The sequence below is a fragment of the Silene latifolia genome, chromosome 11 (assembly GCF_048544455.1).
Source record: "Silene latifolia isolate original U9 population chromosome 11, ASM4854445v1, whole genome shotgun sequence".
Lineage (NCBI taxonomy): Eukaryota > Viridiplantae > Streptophyta > Magnoliopsida > Caryophyllales > Caryophyllaceae > Silene > Silene latifolia.
Genome location: NC_133536.1, coordinates 11,787,620 through 11,805,239, shown reverse-complemented (window position 1 = coordinate 11,805,239; position 17,620 = coordinate 11,787,620). Strand labels below are relative to the sequence as shown.

The 17,620-nt window shown below is 42.5% G+C and overlaps 1 protein-coding gene across 1 annotated transcript; it reads right to left on the bottom strand.

Moving 5' to 3' along the window:
* Positions 1 to 13,365: 13,365 nt before the first annotated feature.
* LOC141611051 (putative phytol kinase 3, chloroplastic) lies at positions 13,366 to 17,319 on the bottom strand. Its single transcript, XM_074429460.1, has 6 exons — positions 16,919 to 17,319; positions 15,919 to 15,986; positions 15,705 to 15,836; positions 14,622 to 14,737; positions 14,364 to 14,478; positions 13,366 to 13,987 (listed from the first exon to the last, which is right to left on the bottom strand). Exons 1-6 carry the CDS (start codon positions 17,186 to 17,188, stop codon positions 13,810 to 13,812), a joined length of 879 nt encoding a protein of 292 aa, XP_074285561.1. The 5' UTR covers positions 17,189 to 17,319; the 3' UTR covers positions 13,366 to 13,809.
* Positions 17,320 to 17,620: the final 301 nt, after the last annotated feature.

The window sequence follows — 17,620 nt, the reverse complement described above, 5'->3', positions numbered from 1 at the left end:
GAACAGCTTGATTCCTGAAATGAGCTCGGACGCGTGATTGAAAAAACGGGAGAAAAAGAAACAGTGTCCGGTACGACCTTCCGAACGGTTGAAATTGAAGTGTATAATACACGGTTTCGGGATTCGTGGTCCCTGAACAAAATTCTCCGGAAATCACATAGAAACTTCCTCGGGTCAGATAAAGCGGCCACGCAAAGTTTGAGCACCAACGGAAGACATTTGGGGTGCGGTGTGCCACAAACCAAAGATTCGCCGAAACCTCGGATTATCGTAAAAAATGTGTTAAAGCTCGTTATTTGAGGTTGAAATCGAACAAATTGATTCCCGAAATGAGCTCGGACGCGTGATTGAAAAACTGGGAGAAAAAGAAACGATTGTCCGGTCGACCTTCCGAACGCGCCGAAATTGAAGTGTATAATACACGGTTTTTCGGGATTCCGGGTCCGGAACAAAATTCTCCGGAAATCACATAGAAACTTCCTCAAAGTCAGATAAAGCGGCCACGCAAAGTTTGAGCACCAACGGAAGACATTTGGGGGTGTCGGTGTGCCCAAACCAAAGATTCACGAAACTCGGATTATCGTAAAACATGTGTTAAAGCTCTTTATTTGAGGTGAAATCGAACAAGGTTGATTCGAAATGAGCTCGGACGCGTGATTGAAAAACAGGAGAAAAAGAAACAGGTCGTGCACGACCTTCCGAACGGTCGAAATTGAAGTGTATAATACACGGTTTTTCGGGATTCCGGGGTCACGGAACAAAATACTTCGGAAATCACATATAAAGTTCCTCGGGTCAGATAAAGCGGCCACGCAAAGTTTGAGCACCAACGGAAGACATTTGTGGGTGCCGGTGTGCCACAAACCAGCATTCGCCGAAACTCGTATTATCGTGAAAAATGTGTTAAAGCTCGTTATTTGAGGTCGAAAATCGAGCAGTTTGATTCGAAATCGAACAGGTTGATTCTGAAATGAGCTCGGACGCATGATTAAAAACAGGAGAAAAAGAAACTGGTCCCACGACCTTCCGAACATCTGAAATTGAAGTGTATAATAAACGGTTTTTCGGGATTTCGGGGTCCCGGAATAAAATTCTCCGGAAATCACATAGAAAGTTCATCGGGTCTGATAAAGCGGCCAAACAAAGTTTGAGCAACAACGGAAGACATTTGGGGGTGCCGGTGTGTCACAAACCAGCATTTGCCGAAACTCGGATTATCGTGAAAAATGTGTTAAAGCTCATTATTTGAGGGTGAAATCGAACAGGTTGATTCCTAAAATGGAACAGGTTGATTCCGGAAATTAGCTCGGACGCGTGATTGAAAAAACGTGAGAAAAAGAAACAGGGTCTGGTACGACCTTCCGAACTATTCGAAATTGAAGTGTATAATACACGGTTTTTCGGGATATCGGGGTTCTGGAACAAAATTCTCCGGAAATCACATAAAACGTTCCTCGGGTCAGATAAAGCGGCCACGCAAAGGTTGAGCAACAACAGAAGACATTTGGGGGTGCCGGTGTGCCACAAACCAGCATTTGCCGAAACTCGGATTATCGTGAAAAATGTGTTAAACCTCGTTATTTGAGGCTCAAATCGAACAGCTTGATTCCTGAAATGAGCTCGGACGCGTGATTGAAAAAACGGGAGAAAAAGAAACAGTGTCCGGTACGACCTTCCGAACGGCTGAAATTGAAGTGTATAATACACGGTTTCGGGATTCGGGGTCCGGAACAAAATTCTCCGGAAATCACATAGAAACTTTCTCGGGTCGGATAAAGCGGCCACGCAAAGTTTGAGCACCAACGGAAGACATTTGGGGGAGCAGGTGTGCCACAAACCAAAGATTTGCCGAAACTCGGATTATCGTGAAAAATGTGTTAAACCTCGTTATTTGAGGCTCAAATCGAAGCTTGATTCTGAAATGAGCTCGGACGCGTGATTGAAAAAACGGGAGAAAAAGAAACAGTGTCCGGTACGACCTTCCGAACGGCTGAAATTGAAGTGTATAATACACGGTTTTTCGGGATTCCAGGGTCCCGGAACAAAATTCTCCGGAAATCACATAGAAACTTCCTCGGGTCAGATAAAGCGGCCACGCAAAGTTTGAGCACCAACGGAAGACATTTGGGGGAGCCGGTGTGCCACAAACCAGCATTTGCCGAAACTCGGATTATCGTGAAAAATGTGTTAAACCTTGTTATTTGAGGCTCAAATCGAACAGCTTGATTCCTGAAATGAGCTCGGACCCGTGATTGAAAAAACGGGAGAAAAAGAAACAGTGTCCGGTACGACCTTCCGAACGGCTGAAATTGAAGTGTATAATACACGGTTTTTCGGGATTCCAGGGTCCCGGAACAAAATTCTCCGGAAATCACATAGAAACTTCCTCGGGTCAGATAAAGCGGCCACGCAAAGTTTGTGCATCAACGGAAGACATTTGGGGGTGCCGGTGTGCCACAAACCAGCATTCGCCGAAACTCGTATTATTCTGAAAAATGTGTTAAAGCTCGTTATTTGAGGTGAAATCGAACAAAGTTGATTCCGAAATCGAACATGTTGATTCTGAAATGAGCTCGGACGCGTGATTGAAAAACAGGGAGAAAAAGAAATAGGGTCCGCATTTGACGACCTTCCGAACTAGTGAAATTGAAGTGTATAATACACGAATTTTCGGGATTCCGGGGTCCCGAAACAAAATTCTCCGGAAATCACATAGAAAGTTCCTCGGGTCAGATAAAGCGGCCACGCAAAGTTTGAGCACCAATGGAAGACATTTGGGGCTGCCGTTGTGCCACAAACCAAGATTCGTGAAACTCGGATTATCGTGAAAAATGTGTTAAAGCTCGTTATTTGAGGTGAAATCGAACAAGGTTGATTCTCGAAATGCGCTCGGACGCGTGATTGAAAAAACGGGAGAAAAAGAAAACAGTGTCCGTACGACCTTCCGAACGGTGAAATTGAAGTGTATAATACACGGTTTTTCGGGATTCCGGGTCCGGAACAAAATTCTCCGGAAATCACATAGAAAGTTCCTCGGGTCGATAAAGCGGCCACGCAAAGTTTGAGCACCAACGGAAGACATTTGGGGGTGCCGGTGTGCCACAAACCAAAATTCGCCGAAACTCGGATTATCGTGAAAAATGTGTTAAAGCTCGTTATTTGAGGCTCAAATCGAACACTTGATTCTGAAATGAGCTCGGACGCGTGATTGAAAAAACGGGAGAAAAAAAAAAAGTTGTCCAGTACGACCTTCCGAACAATTTGAAATTGAAGTGTATAATACACGGTTTTTCGGGATTCGAGGGTCCCGGAACAAAATTCTCCGGAAATCACATAGAAACTTCCTCGGGTCAGATAAAGCGGCCACGCAAAGTTTGAGCACCAACGGAAGACATTTGGGGGAGCCGGTGTGCCACAAACCAGCATTTGCCGAAACTCGGATTATCGTGAAAAATGTGTTAAACCTCGTTATTTGAGGCTCAAATCGAACAGCTTGATTCCTGAAATGAGCTCGGACGCGTGATTGAAAAAACGGGAGAAAAAGAAACAGTGTCCGGTACGACCTTCCGAACGGTTGAAATTGAAGTGTATAATACACGGTTTTTCGGGATTCCAGGGTCCCGGAACAAAATTCTCCGGAAATCACATAGAAACTTCCTCGGGTCAGATAAAGCGGCCACGCAAAGTTTGTGCATCAACGGAAGACATTTGGGGGTGCCGGTGTGCCACAAACCAGCATTCGCCGAAACTCGTATTATTCTGAAAAATGTGTTAAAGCTCGTTATTTGAGGCTGAAATCGAACAGGTTGATTCCTGAAATCGAACATGTTGATTCCTGAAATGAGCTCGGACGCGTGATTGAAAAACAGGGAGAAAAAGAAATAGGGTCCGGTACGACCTTCCGAACGGCTGAAATTGAAGTGTATAATACACGAATTTTCGGGATTCCGGGGTCCCGAAACAAAATTCTCCGGAAATCACATAGAAAGTTCCTCGGGTCAGATAAAGCGGCCACGCAAAGTTTGAGCACCAATGGAAGACATTTGGGGCTGCCGTTGTGCCACAAACCACTATTCGCTGAAACTCGGATTATCGTGAAAAATGTGTTAAAACTCGTTATTTGAGGCTGAAATCGAACAGGTTGATTCCTGAAATGCGCTCGGACGCGTGATTGAAAAAACGGGAGAAAAAGAAACAGTGTCTGGTACGACCTTCCGAACGGCTGAAATTGAAGTGTATAATACACGGTTTTTCGGGATTCCGGGGTCCCGGAACAAAATTCTCCGGAAATCACATAGAAACTTCCTCGGGTCAGATAAAGCGGCCACGCAAAGTTTGAGCACCAACGGAAGACATTTGGGGGTGCCGGTGTGCCACAAACCAGCATTCGCCGAAACTCGGATTATCGTGAAAAATGTGTTAAAGCTCGTTATTTGAGGCTGAAATCGAACAGGTTGATTCCTGAAATGAGCTCGGACGCGTGATTGAAAAACAGGAGAAAAAGAAATAGGGTCCGGTACGACCTTCCGAACGGCTGAAATTGAAGTGTATATAATACACGGTTTTTCGGGATTCCGGGGTTACGGAACAAAATTCTCCGGAAATCACATATAAAGTTCCTCGGGTCAGATAAAGCGGCCACGCAAAGTTTGAGCACCAACGGAAGACATTTGGGGGTGCTGGTGTGCCACAAACCAGCATTCGCCGAAACTCGTATTATCGTGAAAAATGTGTTAAAGCTCGTTATTTGAGGCTGAAATCGAACTGGTTGATTCCTGAAATCGAACAGGTTGATTCCTGAAAAGAGCTCGGACGCGTGATTAAAAAACAGGGAGAAAAAGAAACTGGGTCCGGTACGACCTTCCGAACGGCTGAAATTGAAGTGTATAATAAACGGTTTTTCGGGATTCAGGGGTCCCGGAATAAAATTCTCCGGAAATCACATGGAAAGTTCATCGGGTCTGATAAAGCGGCCAAACAAAGTTTGAGCAACAACGGAAGACATTTGGGGGTGCCGGTGTGTCACAAACCAGCATTTGCCGAAACTCGGATTATCGTGAAAAATGTGTTAAAGCTCATTATTTGAGGCTGAAATCGAACTGGTTGATTCCTGAAATCGAATAGGTTGATTCCTGAAATGAGCTCGGACGTGTGATTGTAAAACAGGGAGAAAAAGAAACAGGGTCCGGTACGACCTTACGAACGGCTGAAATTGAAGTGTATAATACACAGTTTTTCGGGATTTCGGGGTCCCGGAACAAAATTCTCCGGAAATCACATAGAAAGTTCCTCGGGTCAGATAAAGCGGCCACGCAAAGTTTGAGCACCAACGGAAGATATTTGGGAGTGCCGGTGTGCTACAAACCAGCATTCGCCGAAGCTCGGATTATCGTGAAAAATGTGTTAAAGCGCGTTTTTTGAGGCTGAAATCGAACAGGTTGATTCCTGAAATCAAACAAGTTGATTCCTGAAATGAGCTCGGACGCGTGATTGAAAAACAGGGAGAAATAGAAACAGGGTCCGGTACGACCTTCCGAACGGCTGAAATTGAAGTGTATAATACACGGTTTTTCGGGATTCCGGGGTCCCGGAATAAAATTCTCCGGAAATCACATAGAAAGTTCATCGGGTCTGATAAAGCGGCCAAGCAAAGTTTGAGCAACAACGGAAGACATTTGGGGGTGGCGGTGTGTCACAAACCAGCATTTGCCGAAACTCGGATTATCGTGAAAAATGTGTTAAAGCTCATTATTTGAGGCTGAAATCGAACAGGTTGATTACTGAAATCGAACAGGTTGATTCCTGAAATGAACTCGGACACGTGATTGAAAAAACGGGATAAAAAGAAACAGTGTCCGGTACGACCTTCCGAACGGCTGAAATTGAAGTGTATAATACACGATTTTTCGGGATTCCGGGGTCCCGGAACAAAATTCTCCGGAAATCACATAGAAAGGTCCTCGGGTCAGATAAAGCGGCCTACCAAAGTTTGAGCACCAACGGAAGATATTTAGGGGTGCCGGTGTGCCACAAACCAGCATTCGCCGAAACTCGGATTATCGTGAAAAATGTGTTAAAGATCGTTATTTGAGGCTGAAATCGAACAGGTTGATTCCAGATATCGAATAGGTTGATTTCTGAAATGAGCTCGGACGTGTGATTGAAAAGCAGGGAGAAAAAGAAACAGGGTCCGGTACGACCTAACGAACGGTTGAAATTGAAGTGTATAATACACAGTTTTTCGGGATTCCGGGGTCCCGGAACAAAATTCTCCGGAAATCACATAGAAAGTTCCTCGGGTCAGATAAAACGGCCACGCAAAGTTTGAGCACCAACGAAAGACATTTGGGGGTGCTGGTGTGCCACAAACCAGCATTCGCCGAAACTCGGATTATCGTGAAAAATGTGTTAAAGCTCGTTATTCGAGGCTGAAATCGAACTGGTTGATTCCTGAAATGAGCTCGGAGGCGTGATTGAGAAACAGGAGGAAAAAAAACAGGGTCCAGTACGACCTTCCGAACGGCTGAAATTGAAGTGTATAATACACGGTTTTCGGAATTCCGGGGTCCGAGAACAAAATTCTCTGGAAATCACATAGAAAGTTCCTCGGGTCAGATAAAGCGGTCACGCAAAGTTTGAGCACCAACGGAAGACATTTGGGGGTGCCGGTGTGCCACAAACCAGCATTCGCCGAAACTCGGATTATTGTGAAAAATGTGTTAAAGATCGTTATTTGAGGCTGAAATCGAACAGGTTGATTCCTGAAATCGAATAGGTTGATTCCTGAAATGACCTCGGATGCGTGATTGAAAAACAGGGTCCGGTACGACCTTCCGAACGGCTGAAATTGAAGTGTATACACGGTATTTCGGGAATATGGGGTCCCGGAACAAAATTCTCCGGAAATCACATAGAAAGTTCCTCGGGTCAGATAAAGCGGTCACGCAAAGTTTGAGCATCAATGGAAGACATTTGGGGATGTCGTTGTGCAACAAACCAGCATTCGCCGAAACTCACATTATCGTGAAAAATGTGTTAAAGCTCGTTATTTGAGGCTGAAATCGAACAGGTTGATTCATGAAATCGAACAGGTTGATTCCTGAAATAAGCTCGGACGCGTGATTGAAAAAACGGGAGAAAAAGAAACAGTGTCCGCTACGACCTTCCGAACGGCTGAAATTGAAGTGTATAATACACGGTTTTTCGGGATTCCGGGGTCCCGGAACAAAATTCTCTGGAAATCACATAGAAAGTTCCTCGGGTCAGATAAAGCGGCCACGCAAAGTTTGAGCACCAACGGAAGACATTTGGGGGTGCTTGGGTGTGCCAAACCAAAGATTCGCCGAAACTCGGATTATCGTGAAAAATGTGGTAAAGCTCGTTATTTGAGACTGAAATCGAACAGGTTGATTCCTGAAATGAGCTCCGACGCGTGATTGAAAAACAGGGAGAAAAAGAAACAGGGTCCGGTACGACCTTTCGATTGGCTGAAATTAAAGTGTATATAATACACGGTTTTTCAGGATTCCGGGTCCCTGAACAAAATTCTCCGAAAATCACATAGAAAATTCCGCGGGTCAGATAAAGCGGCCACGCAAAGTTTGAGCACCAACGGAAGACAATTTGGGGTGCCGGAGTGCCACAAACCAGCATTCGCCGAAACTCGGATTATCGTGAAAAATGTGTTAAAGTTCGTTATTTGAGGCTGAAATCGATCAAGTTGATTCCTGAAATCGAACAGGTTGATTCCTGAAATGAGCTCGGACGCGTGATTGAAAAAAAGGGAGAAAAAGAAACAGGGTCCGGTACGACCTTCCGAACGGCTGAAATTGAAGTGTATAAATACACGATTTTTCGGGATTCCGGGGTCCCAGAACAAAATTCTCCGGAAATCACATAAAAAGTTCCTCGGGTCAGATAAAGCGGCCACGTAAAGTTTGAGCAACAACGGAAGACATTTGGGGGTGCCGGTGTGCCACAAACCAGCATTCGCCGAAACTTGGATTATCGTGAAATATGTGTTAAAGCTCGTTATTTGAGGCTGAAATCGAACAGGTTGATTCCTGAAATGAGCTCGGACGTGTTATTGAAAAACAGGGAGAAAAAGAAACAGGGTCCGGTACGACCTTCCGAACGGCTCAAATTGAAGTGTAATACACGGTTTTTCGGGATTCCGAGGACCCGGAACAAAATTCTCCGGAAATCACATAGAAAGTTCCTCGGGTCAGATAAAGCGGCCACGCAAAGTTTGAGCACCAATGGAAGACATTTGGAGGTGCCGGTGTGCCACAAACCAGCATTATCCGAAGCTCGGATTATTGTGAAAAATGTGTTAAAGCTCGTTATTTGAGGCTGAAATCGAACAGGTTGATTCCTGAAATGAGCTCGGACGCGTGATTGAAAAACTGGGAGAAAAAGAAACAGGGTCCGCACGACCTTCCGAACGATCGAAATTGAAGTGTATAATACACGGTTTTCGGGATTCGGGTTCCCGGAACAAAATTCTCCGGAAATCACATAGAAATTCCTCGGGTCAGATAAAGCGGCCACGCAATGTTTGACCACCAACGGAAGATATTTGGGGGTGCCGGTGTGCCACAAACCAGCATTCGCCGAAACTCGGATTATCGTGAAAAATGTGTTAAAGCTCATTATTTGAGGCTGAAATCGAACAGGTTGATTCCTGAAATCGAACAGGTTGATTCCTGAAATCGAACAGGTTGATTCCTGAAATGAGCTCGGACGCGTGATTGAAAAATAGGGAGAAAAAGAAACAGGGTCCAGTACGACCTACCGAACGGCTGAAATTGAAGTGTATAATACACGATTTTCGGGATTTCGGGGTCCCGGAACAAAATTCTCCGGAAATCACATAGAAATTTTTCTAGGGTCAGATAAAGCGGCCACGCAAATTTTGAGCACCAACGGAAGACATTTGGGAAGTCTTTGGTGTGCCCAAACCAAAGATTAGCCAAACTCGGAGTATCGTGAAAAATGTGTTAAAGCTCGTTATTTGAGGTCATGAATCGAACAAAGTTGATTCTCGTAATGAGCTCGGACGCGTGATTGAAAAATTGGGAGAAAAAAAAAATGGTGGTCGTCGACCTTCCGAACGACTGAAATTGAAGTGTATATAATACACGGTTTTTCGGGATTCCGGGGTCCCGGAACAAAATTCTCCGGAAATCACATAGAAATTCCTCGGGTCAGATAAAGCGGCCACGCAATGTTTGACCACCAACGGAAGATATTTGGGGGTGCCGGTGTGCCACAAACCAGCATTCGCCGAAACTCGGATTATCGTGAAAAATGTGTTAAAGCTCATTATTTGAGGCTGAAATCGAACAGGTTGATTCCTGAAATCGAACAGGTTGATTCCTGAAATGAGCTCGGACGCGTGATTGAAAAACAGGGCGAAAAAGAAACAGGGTCTGGTACGACCTTCCAAACGGCTGAAATTGAAGTGTATAATACACGGTTTTCGGGATTCCGGGGTCCCGGAATAAAATTCTCCGGAAATCACATAGAAAGTTCCTCGGGTCGATAAAGCGATCACGCAAAGTTTGAGCACCAACGGAAGACATTTGGGGTACCGGGGTGCTACAAACCAAAGATTCGCCGAAACTCGAGTTGTCGTGAAAAATGTGTTAAAGCTCGTTATTTGGTGAAATCGAACAGGTTGATTCTGAAATCGAACAAGTTGATTCCTGAAATGAGCTCGGACGCGTGATTGAAAAACAGGGAGAAAAAGAAACAGGGTCCGGTACGACCTTCCGTACGGTTGAAATTGAAGTGTATAATACACGGTTTTTCGGGATTCCGGGGTCCCGGGACAAAATTCTCCGGAAATCACATAGAAAGTTCATCGGGTCAGATATAGCGGTAATGCAAAATTTGAGCACCAACGGAAGACATTTGGGGGTGCCGGTGTGCCAGAAACCAGCATTCGCCGAACCTCGGATTATCGTGAAAAATGTGTTAAAGCTCGTTATTTGAGACTGAAATCGAACAGGATAATTTCTGAAATGAGCTCGGACGCGTGATTGAAAAACATGGAGAAAAAGAAAAAGGGTCCGGTACGACCTTCCGAACGGCTGAAATTGAAGTGTATAATACACGGTTTTTCGGGATTCCGGGGTCCCGGAACAAAATTCTCCGAAAATCACATAGAAAGTTCTCGGGTCAGATAAAGCAGCCACGCACAGTTTGAGCACCAACGGAAGACATTTCCGGGTGCCGGTGTGCCACAAACCAACATTCGCCGAAACTCGGGTTATCGTGAAAAATGTGTTAAAGCTCGTTATTTGAGGCTGAAATCGAACAGGTTGATTCCTGAAATGCGCTCGGACGCATGATTGAAAAACAAGGATAAAAAGAAACAAGGTCTAGTACGACCTTCCGAACGGCTAAAATTTAAGTGTATAATACACGGTTTTTGGGATTCCGGGGTCCCGGAAATCACATAGAAAGTTCCTCGGGTCAGATAAAGCGGCCACGCAAAGTTTGAGCACCAACGGAAGACTTTTGAGGGTTCCGGTGTGCCACAAACCCGCATTCGCCGAAACTCGGATTATCGTGAAAAATGTGTTAAAGCTCGTTATTTGAGGCTGAAATCGAACAGGTTGATTCCTGAAATCGAACAGGTTGATACCTGAAATGAGCTCGGACGCGTGATTGAAAAACAGGGAGAAAAAGAAACAGAGTCCGGTACGACCTTTCGAACGGCTGAAATTGAAGTGTATAATACACTGTTTTTCAGGATTCCGGGGTTCGGGAACAAAATTCTCCGGAAATCACATAGAAAGCTCCTCGGGTCAGATAAAAAGGCCACGCAAAGTTTGAGCACCAACGGAAGACATTTGGGGGTGCCAGTGTGCCACAAACCAGCATTCGCCGAAACTCGGATTATCCTGAAAAATGTGTTAAAGCTCGTTATTTGAGGCTAAAATCGAACAGGTTGATTCCTGAAATTGAACAGGTTGATTCCTGAAATGAGCTCGGACGCGTGATTGAAAAACAGGGAGAAAAAGAAACAGGGTCCGGTACGACCTTCCGAACGACTGAAATTGAAGTGTATAATACACGGTTTTTCGGGATTCCGGGGTCCCGGAACAAAATTCTCCGGAAATCACATAGAAAGTTCCACGGGTCAGATAAAGCGGCCACGCAAAGTTTGAGCACCAATGGAAGATATTTGGGAGTGCCGGTGTGCCACAAACCAGCATTCGCCGAAAGTCGGATTATCGTGAAAAATGTGTTAAAGCTCGATATTTGAGGCTGAAATCGAACAGGTTGATTCCTGAAATCGAACAGTTTGATTCCTGAAATGAGCTCGGACGCGTGATTGAAAAACAGGGAGAAAAAGAAACAGGGTCCGGTACGACTATCCGAACGGCTGAAATTGAAGTGTATAATACACGGTTTTTCGGGATTCCGGGGTCCCGGAACAAAATTATCCGGAAATCAAATAGAAAGTTCCTCGGGTCAGATAAAGCGGTCACGCAAAGTTTGAGCACCAACGGAAGACATTTGGGGTGCCGGTGTGCCATAAACCAGCATTCGCCGAAACTCGGATTGTCGTGAAAAATGTGTTAAAGCTCGTTATTTAAAATCTCAAAAAAACGTGTATTATACACTTCAATTTGAGGTGTTCGAGAGGCTGTAGAAAGTCGTGTTTCTTTATCTCCCGTTTTTTCTACCATGTGCCAAGGGTCTGTTCAGGAGTTACCCTATTTGATTTCAACCCCAAATAACAATTATTATAACATTTTTAACGAGTGTTCGATTTCTGCCCAAGACTGGTTTATCGCACACTAGGAGCCTCAAATGTCCTTTGTTATTTTACAAATTTTGTGAGGCCGTTTGTTTGACCAGAGAAATCACCTGTGTGATTTACGGATATTTTTGTTCCGAACCTTAAGATCTCAAAAAGCGTGTATTATATACACTTTAATTTGGGTCTTCGAACAGCTCGTAACACGGCGCGTTTCTTTCTCTCCCAATTTGGGTCGCTGAAGAGGTCGTAACAGGGCGCGTTTCTTTCTCTCCCAATTTTGTTACCACGTGTCCAGGGTCACTTCAGGGGATACCATGTCTGATTTCAGGCCCAAAAAGTTATTATACAATGTTGTTACACGATTATCCGATATTCGACCAAGGGTGGTTTATCGCATACCGGCATCCTCAAATCTCCTCTTTTGCTGCTAAAAATTTGTGTGGCCTCTTTATCTGACCCGAGGAACCCTCCATTTGTTTACTAGACATTTTTGCTTCGGGACCTCAGAACCTCGATAAACCGTATATTATACACTTCAACTTGAGTTGTTCAGGAGGACGTACCACGACACGTTAATTTTTGTCCCAGTTTTTCTACCACTTGTTCGGGATCAGTTCAGGTGATACTTTATCCAATTATATGCCCAAATAGTTAGTATAAATCGCTTTTATACGATTATCCGATTTTCAACCCAGTCTAGTTTATCGCATATCAGCACCCTCATTTAACCATCGATGTTCTTCAAAACTTATGTGGCCGCTTTATCTGACTTGAGGAACCCTCCGTTTGATTTCCCGACATTTTGTTCTGGGACCTCGAAATCTCCGTAAACCGTGTATTATAACACTTCAATTTGAACCGTTCAAAATGTCGTACCGGGAAACGTCTCAAAATTTGTACCATATTGACTTTATGTCATGAGAAATGATCCTAAAGTAACTAAAGAGACATGATTTGAAATACACAATCAAAAGACTTGGAAAGTATTTTTGTTCGAGTCGTGCGAGAAACAGACGAACAAGGAGTATATTTTATTTTAGTTGTTGTAGAGGGTTTTGAACTCCTCACAGTCGTTAACCGATGTAGTTACTTTTCTGTTTTTGCTTACAGTATTTGGAATGCATTTCACGGTTTCACCAAATGAGTCTAATGCCAATGGTATAAAAACTTTCTTCTGCCAAAAAAAAAAAAAAAAAAAAAAAAAAGCTGTGTCATTTTAAAGCATACTGATCCTACTGAAAGTACAAAATCTCATTGGTTTCAGAAAACAGTCGAAAACTATCGATTCTGAAGGTTTTTATCTAAGGTATTTGTGCTTACAGGAACTCCGAAATATAAGGTCTCGAAATTTGCACCACAACCACTCTTTACCATCAGAAATCCGCAGGGTAACTAAAGGGACATATGGTTTGAAATAAAAGATCTAGAGGCCAGACAAGTATTTTTCGTGTCGTCTAGAGAATACACGAAACAAGCTCTATACTTCATCTCATACGTATAACAGAGTTTCGAACACTTGGTAGTCAATTTAAGGTATACCGGACCCTACTGACAAGGTTTCAACAAAGCCTTAAGAGTACCTTGAGTCGTGTCAAAAATAGACGCACTCCATTTTAAATCGTTTCATCGGGTTCTTAACAAATTACAATCGGTAACATGATCTGTTATCAACTAAACATGGGTTTGGGAATGTTACCATTACACAACAGATCCAACATCGGATATTGAATCAACTAGTCGAACCAGTACAAGATTACTAGTCGAATAGGGAGAATACAACCACAGACTCGTACATGTTAAGCATTAGCTAGAGCACAAATTCTCACTTTAGACGAACACTATCCGTCTAAAGTTGTAGACGGGTCAAATATCACACCACTTTTATAATAAGTCAAACAACAAGTGAGATGTCGCCACTTTGTCTTATTATGTAAGTGGTTACATATTTGACCCGTCTACACTTTAGACGGATATACCCTTAGTCTAAAGTGAGACTAATTGTAGCTAGAGATCTAAAAAGCTGCAGATAAACATCAGAAGAATAGACTGCCTACCAGAAATGAAGTAAGTGAAACTGTGAGGTTATCATCGATTTTCGTGCTTATCGGAAGTGACTCCACCAATGTACTAGCGACGGACATACAAAAGAAGCCAGTGACCATATCCCAGCTTACAGGAATGAATCCAAACTGAGAAAAATAGAGCATGAACCTGTTCGAGTACAAGGTCAGTCAGTTACCAAACTTACCATCGTTCACATATCCGTGAACAACACAGTCGAATGGAAGCATAAGAGTGTAAGGTATTGTGGGTAAGAAAACGCCGTTTTTTTTGCTGTACAACAAAAAGTTTGGCCCTGTTCTTTTGGACTTAAAGTCACTTAATTTAAGTTCACTTCAGATCCTATAAGTTCAGTTCAGTTCAGTTCAGATCAGATCCTATAAGTTCAGTTTAGTTCAGTTCAGATTCTATAAGTTCAATTCAGATTCTTTAAGTTCAGTTCAGTTGAGATCATAACAGTTCTAGTTCAAAAGAACGAACAGGGCCGAAAAGGAAAATCTTGGAAAAGTTTGGGGGCAAAACTTACGCGACTGAAGTCAGAAATCCAGCAACTAGCATGGCAATGCTACCTGCAAAAGACTTGTCTTTGTTGTAAGGAAGTTTATGCTTTCCTAACCTTCTTCCCACAATGTCAGCCAATCCTGCAAACAGACCGAAATTCCATTTTTCATCGAGATTGAAAAGCATTGAAGATTATTTGATACATGAAATTAGAAAAAGGTCATCTGATGCCAACCTAATATCAAAGAAATTCGTAGAACGAACACACACTACAATGACCTACCGTCTCCAGCGCACAAGTTGCAAATCGCTCCAATCCCAATCGGGGAAGTTCTCCAGTAATAAACACAAGCAAAAGTAATAGTGGCAGCATAATACATAGGTCCCTTCAGAAGCTCCCTGATCCAAGAACAAGCCAAAAAGAAATAAAACGCCGTGTGAAAAGGTTCATGACGACAACCTAATTTGAAGGTAAAATGTAAAATGGTTGACAACATGGTGCTAGGAGTTCATTGAAGTATAAAATATTTCGTACTGTAATGAAGATCCGTATAAACGATGAAGTATAACCTAAAGCTACGATTACTATAGAAAGAACATTCTGCCTTCCCAAACACAAAAGCTCATTAGTAACACATCATTATCACGGCCTTAAACGCTTGAAGCTTGATAGATGAACCATCTCAACCAAAACCTTAAGGTGATGGTTGAGGCCCAACTATTATAAATATTCCTATTACGCTCCCTCACTCAAATGCCCGTTGGGCTTGAAGAGTGGTTAGTTGTGCACCGGCTCCCCGTACCGTGTGCTGGGTTTCCACTTCGAGTTTTTGAGGAGTTTTGAGGTTGCCAGGATTTGAACCCGTGACCTTCGGTCACACTGGCTCTGATACCATGATAGATGAACCATCTCAACCAAAACCTTAAGGTTTTGGTTGAGGCCCAACTATTATAAATATTCCTATTAAAGCTGAAGGTAAAAAAAAATACTACATTACACGATTTAAGCAAGATACAGTTTAAAATTGAGTTAGGATCTTCTCCATTTACTTCTCTTTATTTTCCGTCTTCTTTAATTATCAATGGTTGAGATTTAATCAAGTATCTCCATTAAATCTATTTTTTCCAAAAATAAGTCATAGCCATTGATAACAAACGGAGAGGGGAAATGGACCGACAAAAATGGAGAGAATCTCAGTTCGGTTGATTAACCTTGAAAATGTGGAATGCTACCTCATGGATGCTATATAGAAGATGACTTTTTCAGATAACAAACTAACATAGAATCATAATTCATAACATAGCAAATGTTAAGCCAGCTCTCTAAGTATATTTGCATTTAGAAAAACCTGAAAATGAATGTCACCTGTGATCTCCAAATCTGCTCATTGACTTGACAGTAGCTTCATCTTTTTGTATTCCAAGTCCAATTACAAGCATGCGTAATATGTTGACACCGGGAATGAGACTCGCTAATACAGCTCCACGAGAACCAGAACTGCAGCAGTACAAGATTGATGACCAATAACATCCCATATATAAAAATAAAAAATCACTCTGTAAACTTAACTGATTGTTACCTAAATAATGGCCAACAAAGCATGAAAGCTAGCCCGATGCTGATATGTACAAGCTTCCTGTTCAGTTTCTGAATAAATAGAATATCAGCTAAACAAGAATATCAGTCGCTCTCCGATCTCAGATTGAATTACAGACCATACTGTTATCAGAAAAAAAAGATTGACCCTACGACTGTGAATAATTGTCGGATAGACCAGAAAACCTCAGAAAGGCTTGTAATTAATGTTCTGAAGTGCGTCATGGCTCCAAAACCCAATATTCTCTAGTTAATTAATGTGACACATTCACAAACCACATTTTACACAAGCCAATCAAGTTCTTCAACTCAACAACAACAACAACATTAGCCTCGTGCCCCAATGGCTCCCGCAAATTTCGAGGCAAGAGGGTTTGGGATGATTAATCTTTCACTACTTTTACCAAAATATTTGCCACATTCTTACACCAAATACTAAAACCTCACAAAATAATTCTTCATAACCAAAAATAGCAACATATCAACAAAACTAACCATTAAAAACCCAAACAATTTAATTAATAACATTACCTCAATCCCTCAATGGCTCCCGCAAGTAGGTCTTATATACACAACCTTAACCCCATGTCAGTAACACAATGAGACTGTTTCCGAATAACCCAACATTTAAAAAAACCCTTCATAACCAAAAATAGCAGCATATCAACAAAACTTCCCATTCAAAACACAAACATTTCAATTAACAACAACAACATTACCCCAAAAGACTGTTTCCGAATAACCCGTGTCAGTAACACAAAGAGATTGTTTCCGAATAACCCAAAAAAATCCTTAACAACCAAAAATAGCAACATATCAACAAACCTTCCCATTCAAAACACAAACATTTCAATTAACAACAACAACATTACCCCCAAAGAGACTGTTTCCGAATAACCCGTGTCAGTAACACAAAGAGACTATTTCCGAATAACCCAAAAACATTATAATTAACAACAAACATAAACCAAACCCACATTAACCTTATCAAAAACGCCACGTTTAGCAGTCTCTTGCCACAAACGAAGTAACCCAAGAGCAACACCACCGGCAACAGCGGTAGCACAACCATCACTCAACACTTCATTAACCGGCCACATAATTGATTCACCGCCAGCTGTCAGTGCTTTTACAGCTGTCCGATTACGTGAGGGTTTTAATCTAACGGTTGGAGATGAAGGTTGAATTTTATAAGGAATTGGTAGTTTTAATGGTGGAAAAATGGAGTTGACGTACACAAATACAGCTGCCATTGATTATTTTTTATTGTATTTTATAAAGGCTACATTGTTTGTTAGTTTGTTACTGACAGTTTGATAAGTAATTTTTTGTGATGTTGGTACTTTTTTACTGTACTAGTGCACAGGACGAATTGGATGTGCACAAAATCTCAATAATTGCTTCTCAATTATTTATAGTACCTGAGACGATCGGGATGATCTAACGGTCACACTTTTAAAGAATGGATGATGATATGGTGGAGATGGGGGAGATTAGAATTTGTAAAATTGACCCGGCCGGAATGATCCGATCTAAATAACTTGACCCGATATTCGAATTTAAGATCTGAATTAGACCTAGACCCGAATTGACCCGACTCGGTATAACCCGAGCCGAATGTTTATTATTGCAAACTGGTTACCTATTCGTAAATAACTTGACAATACCTGACCCGAAACCGAAAT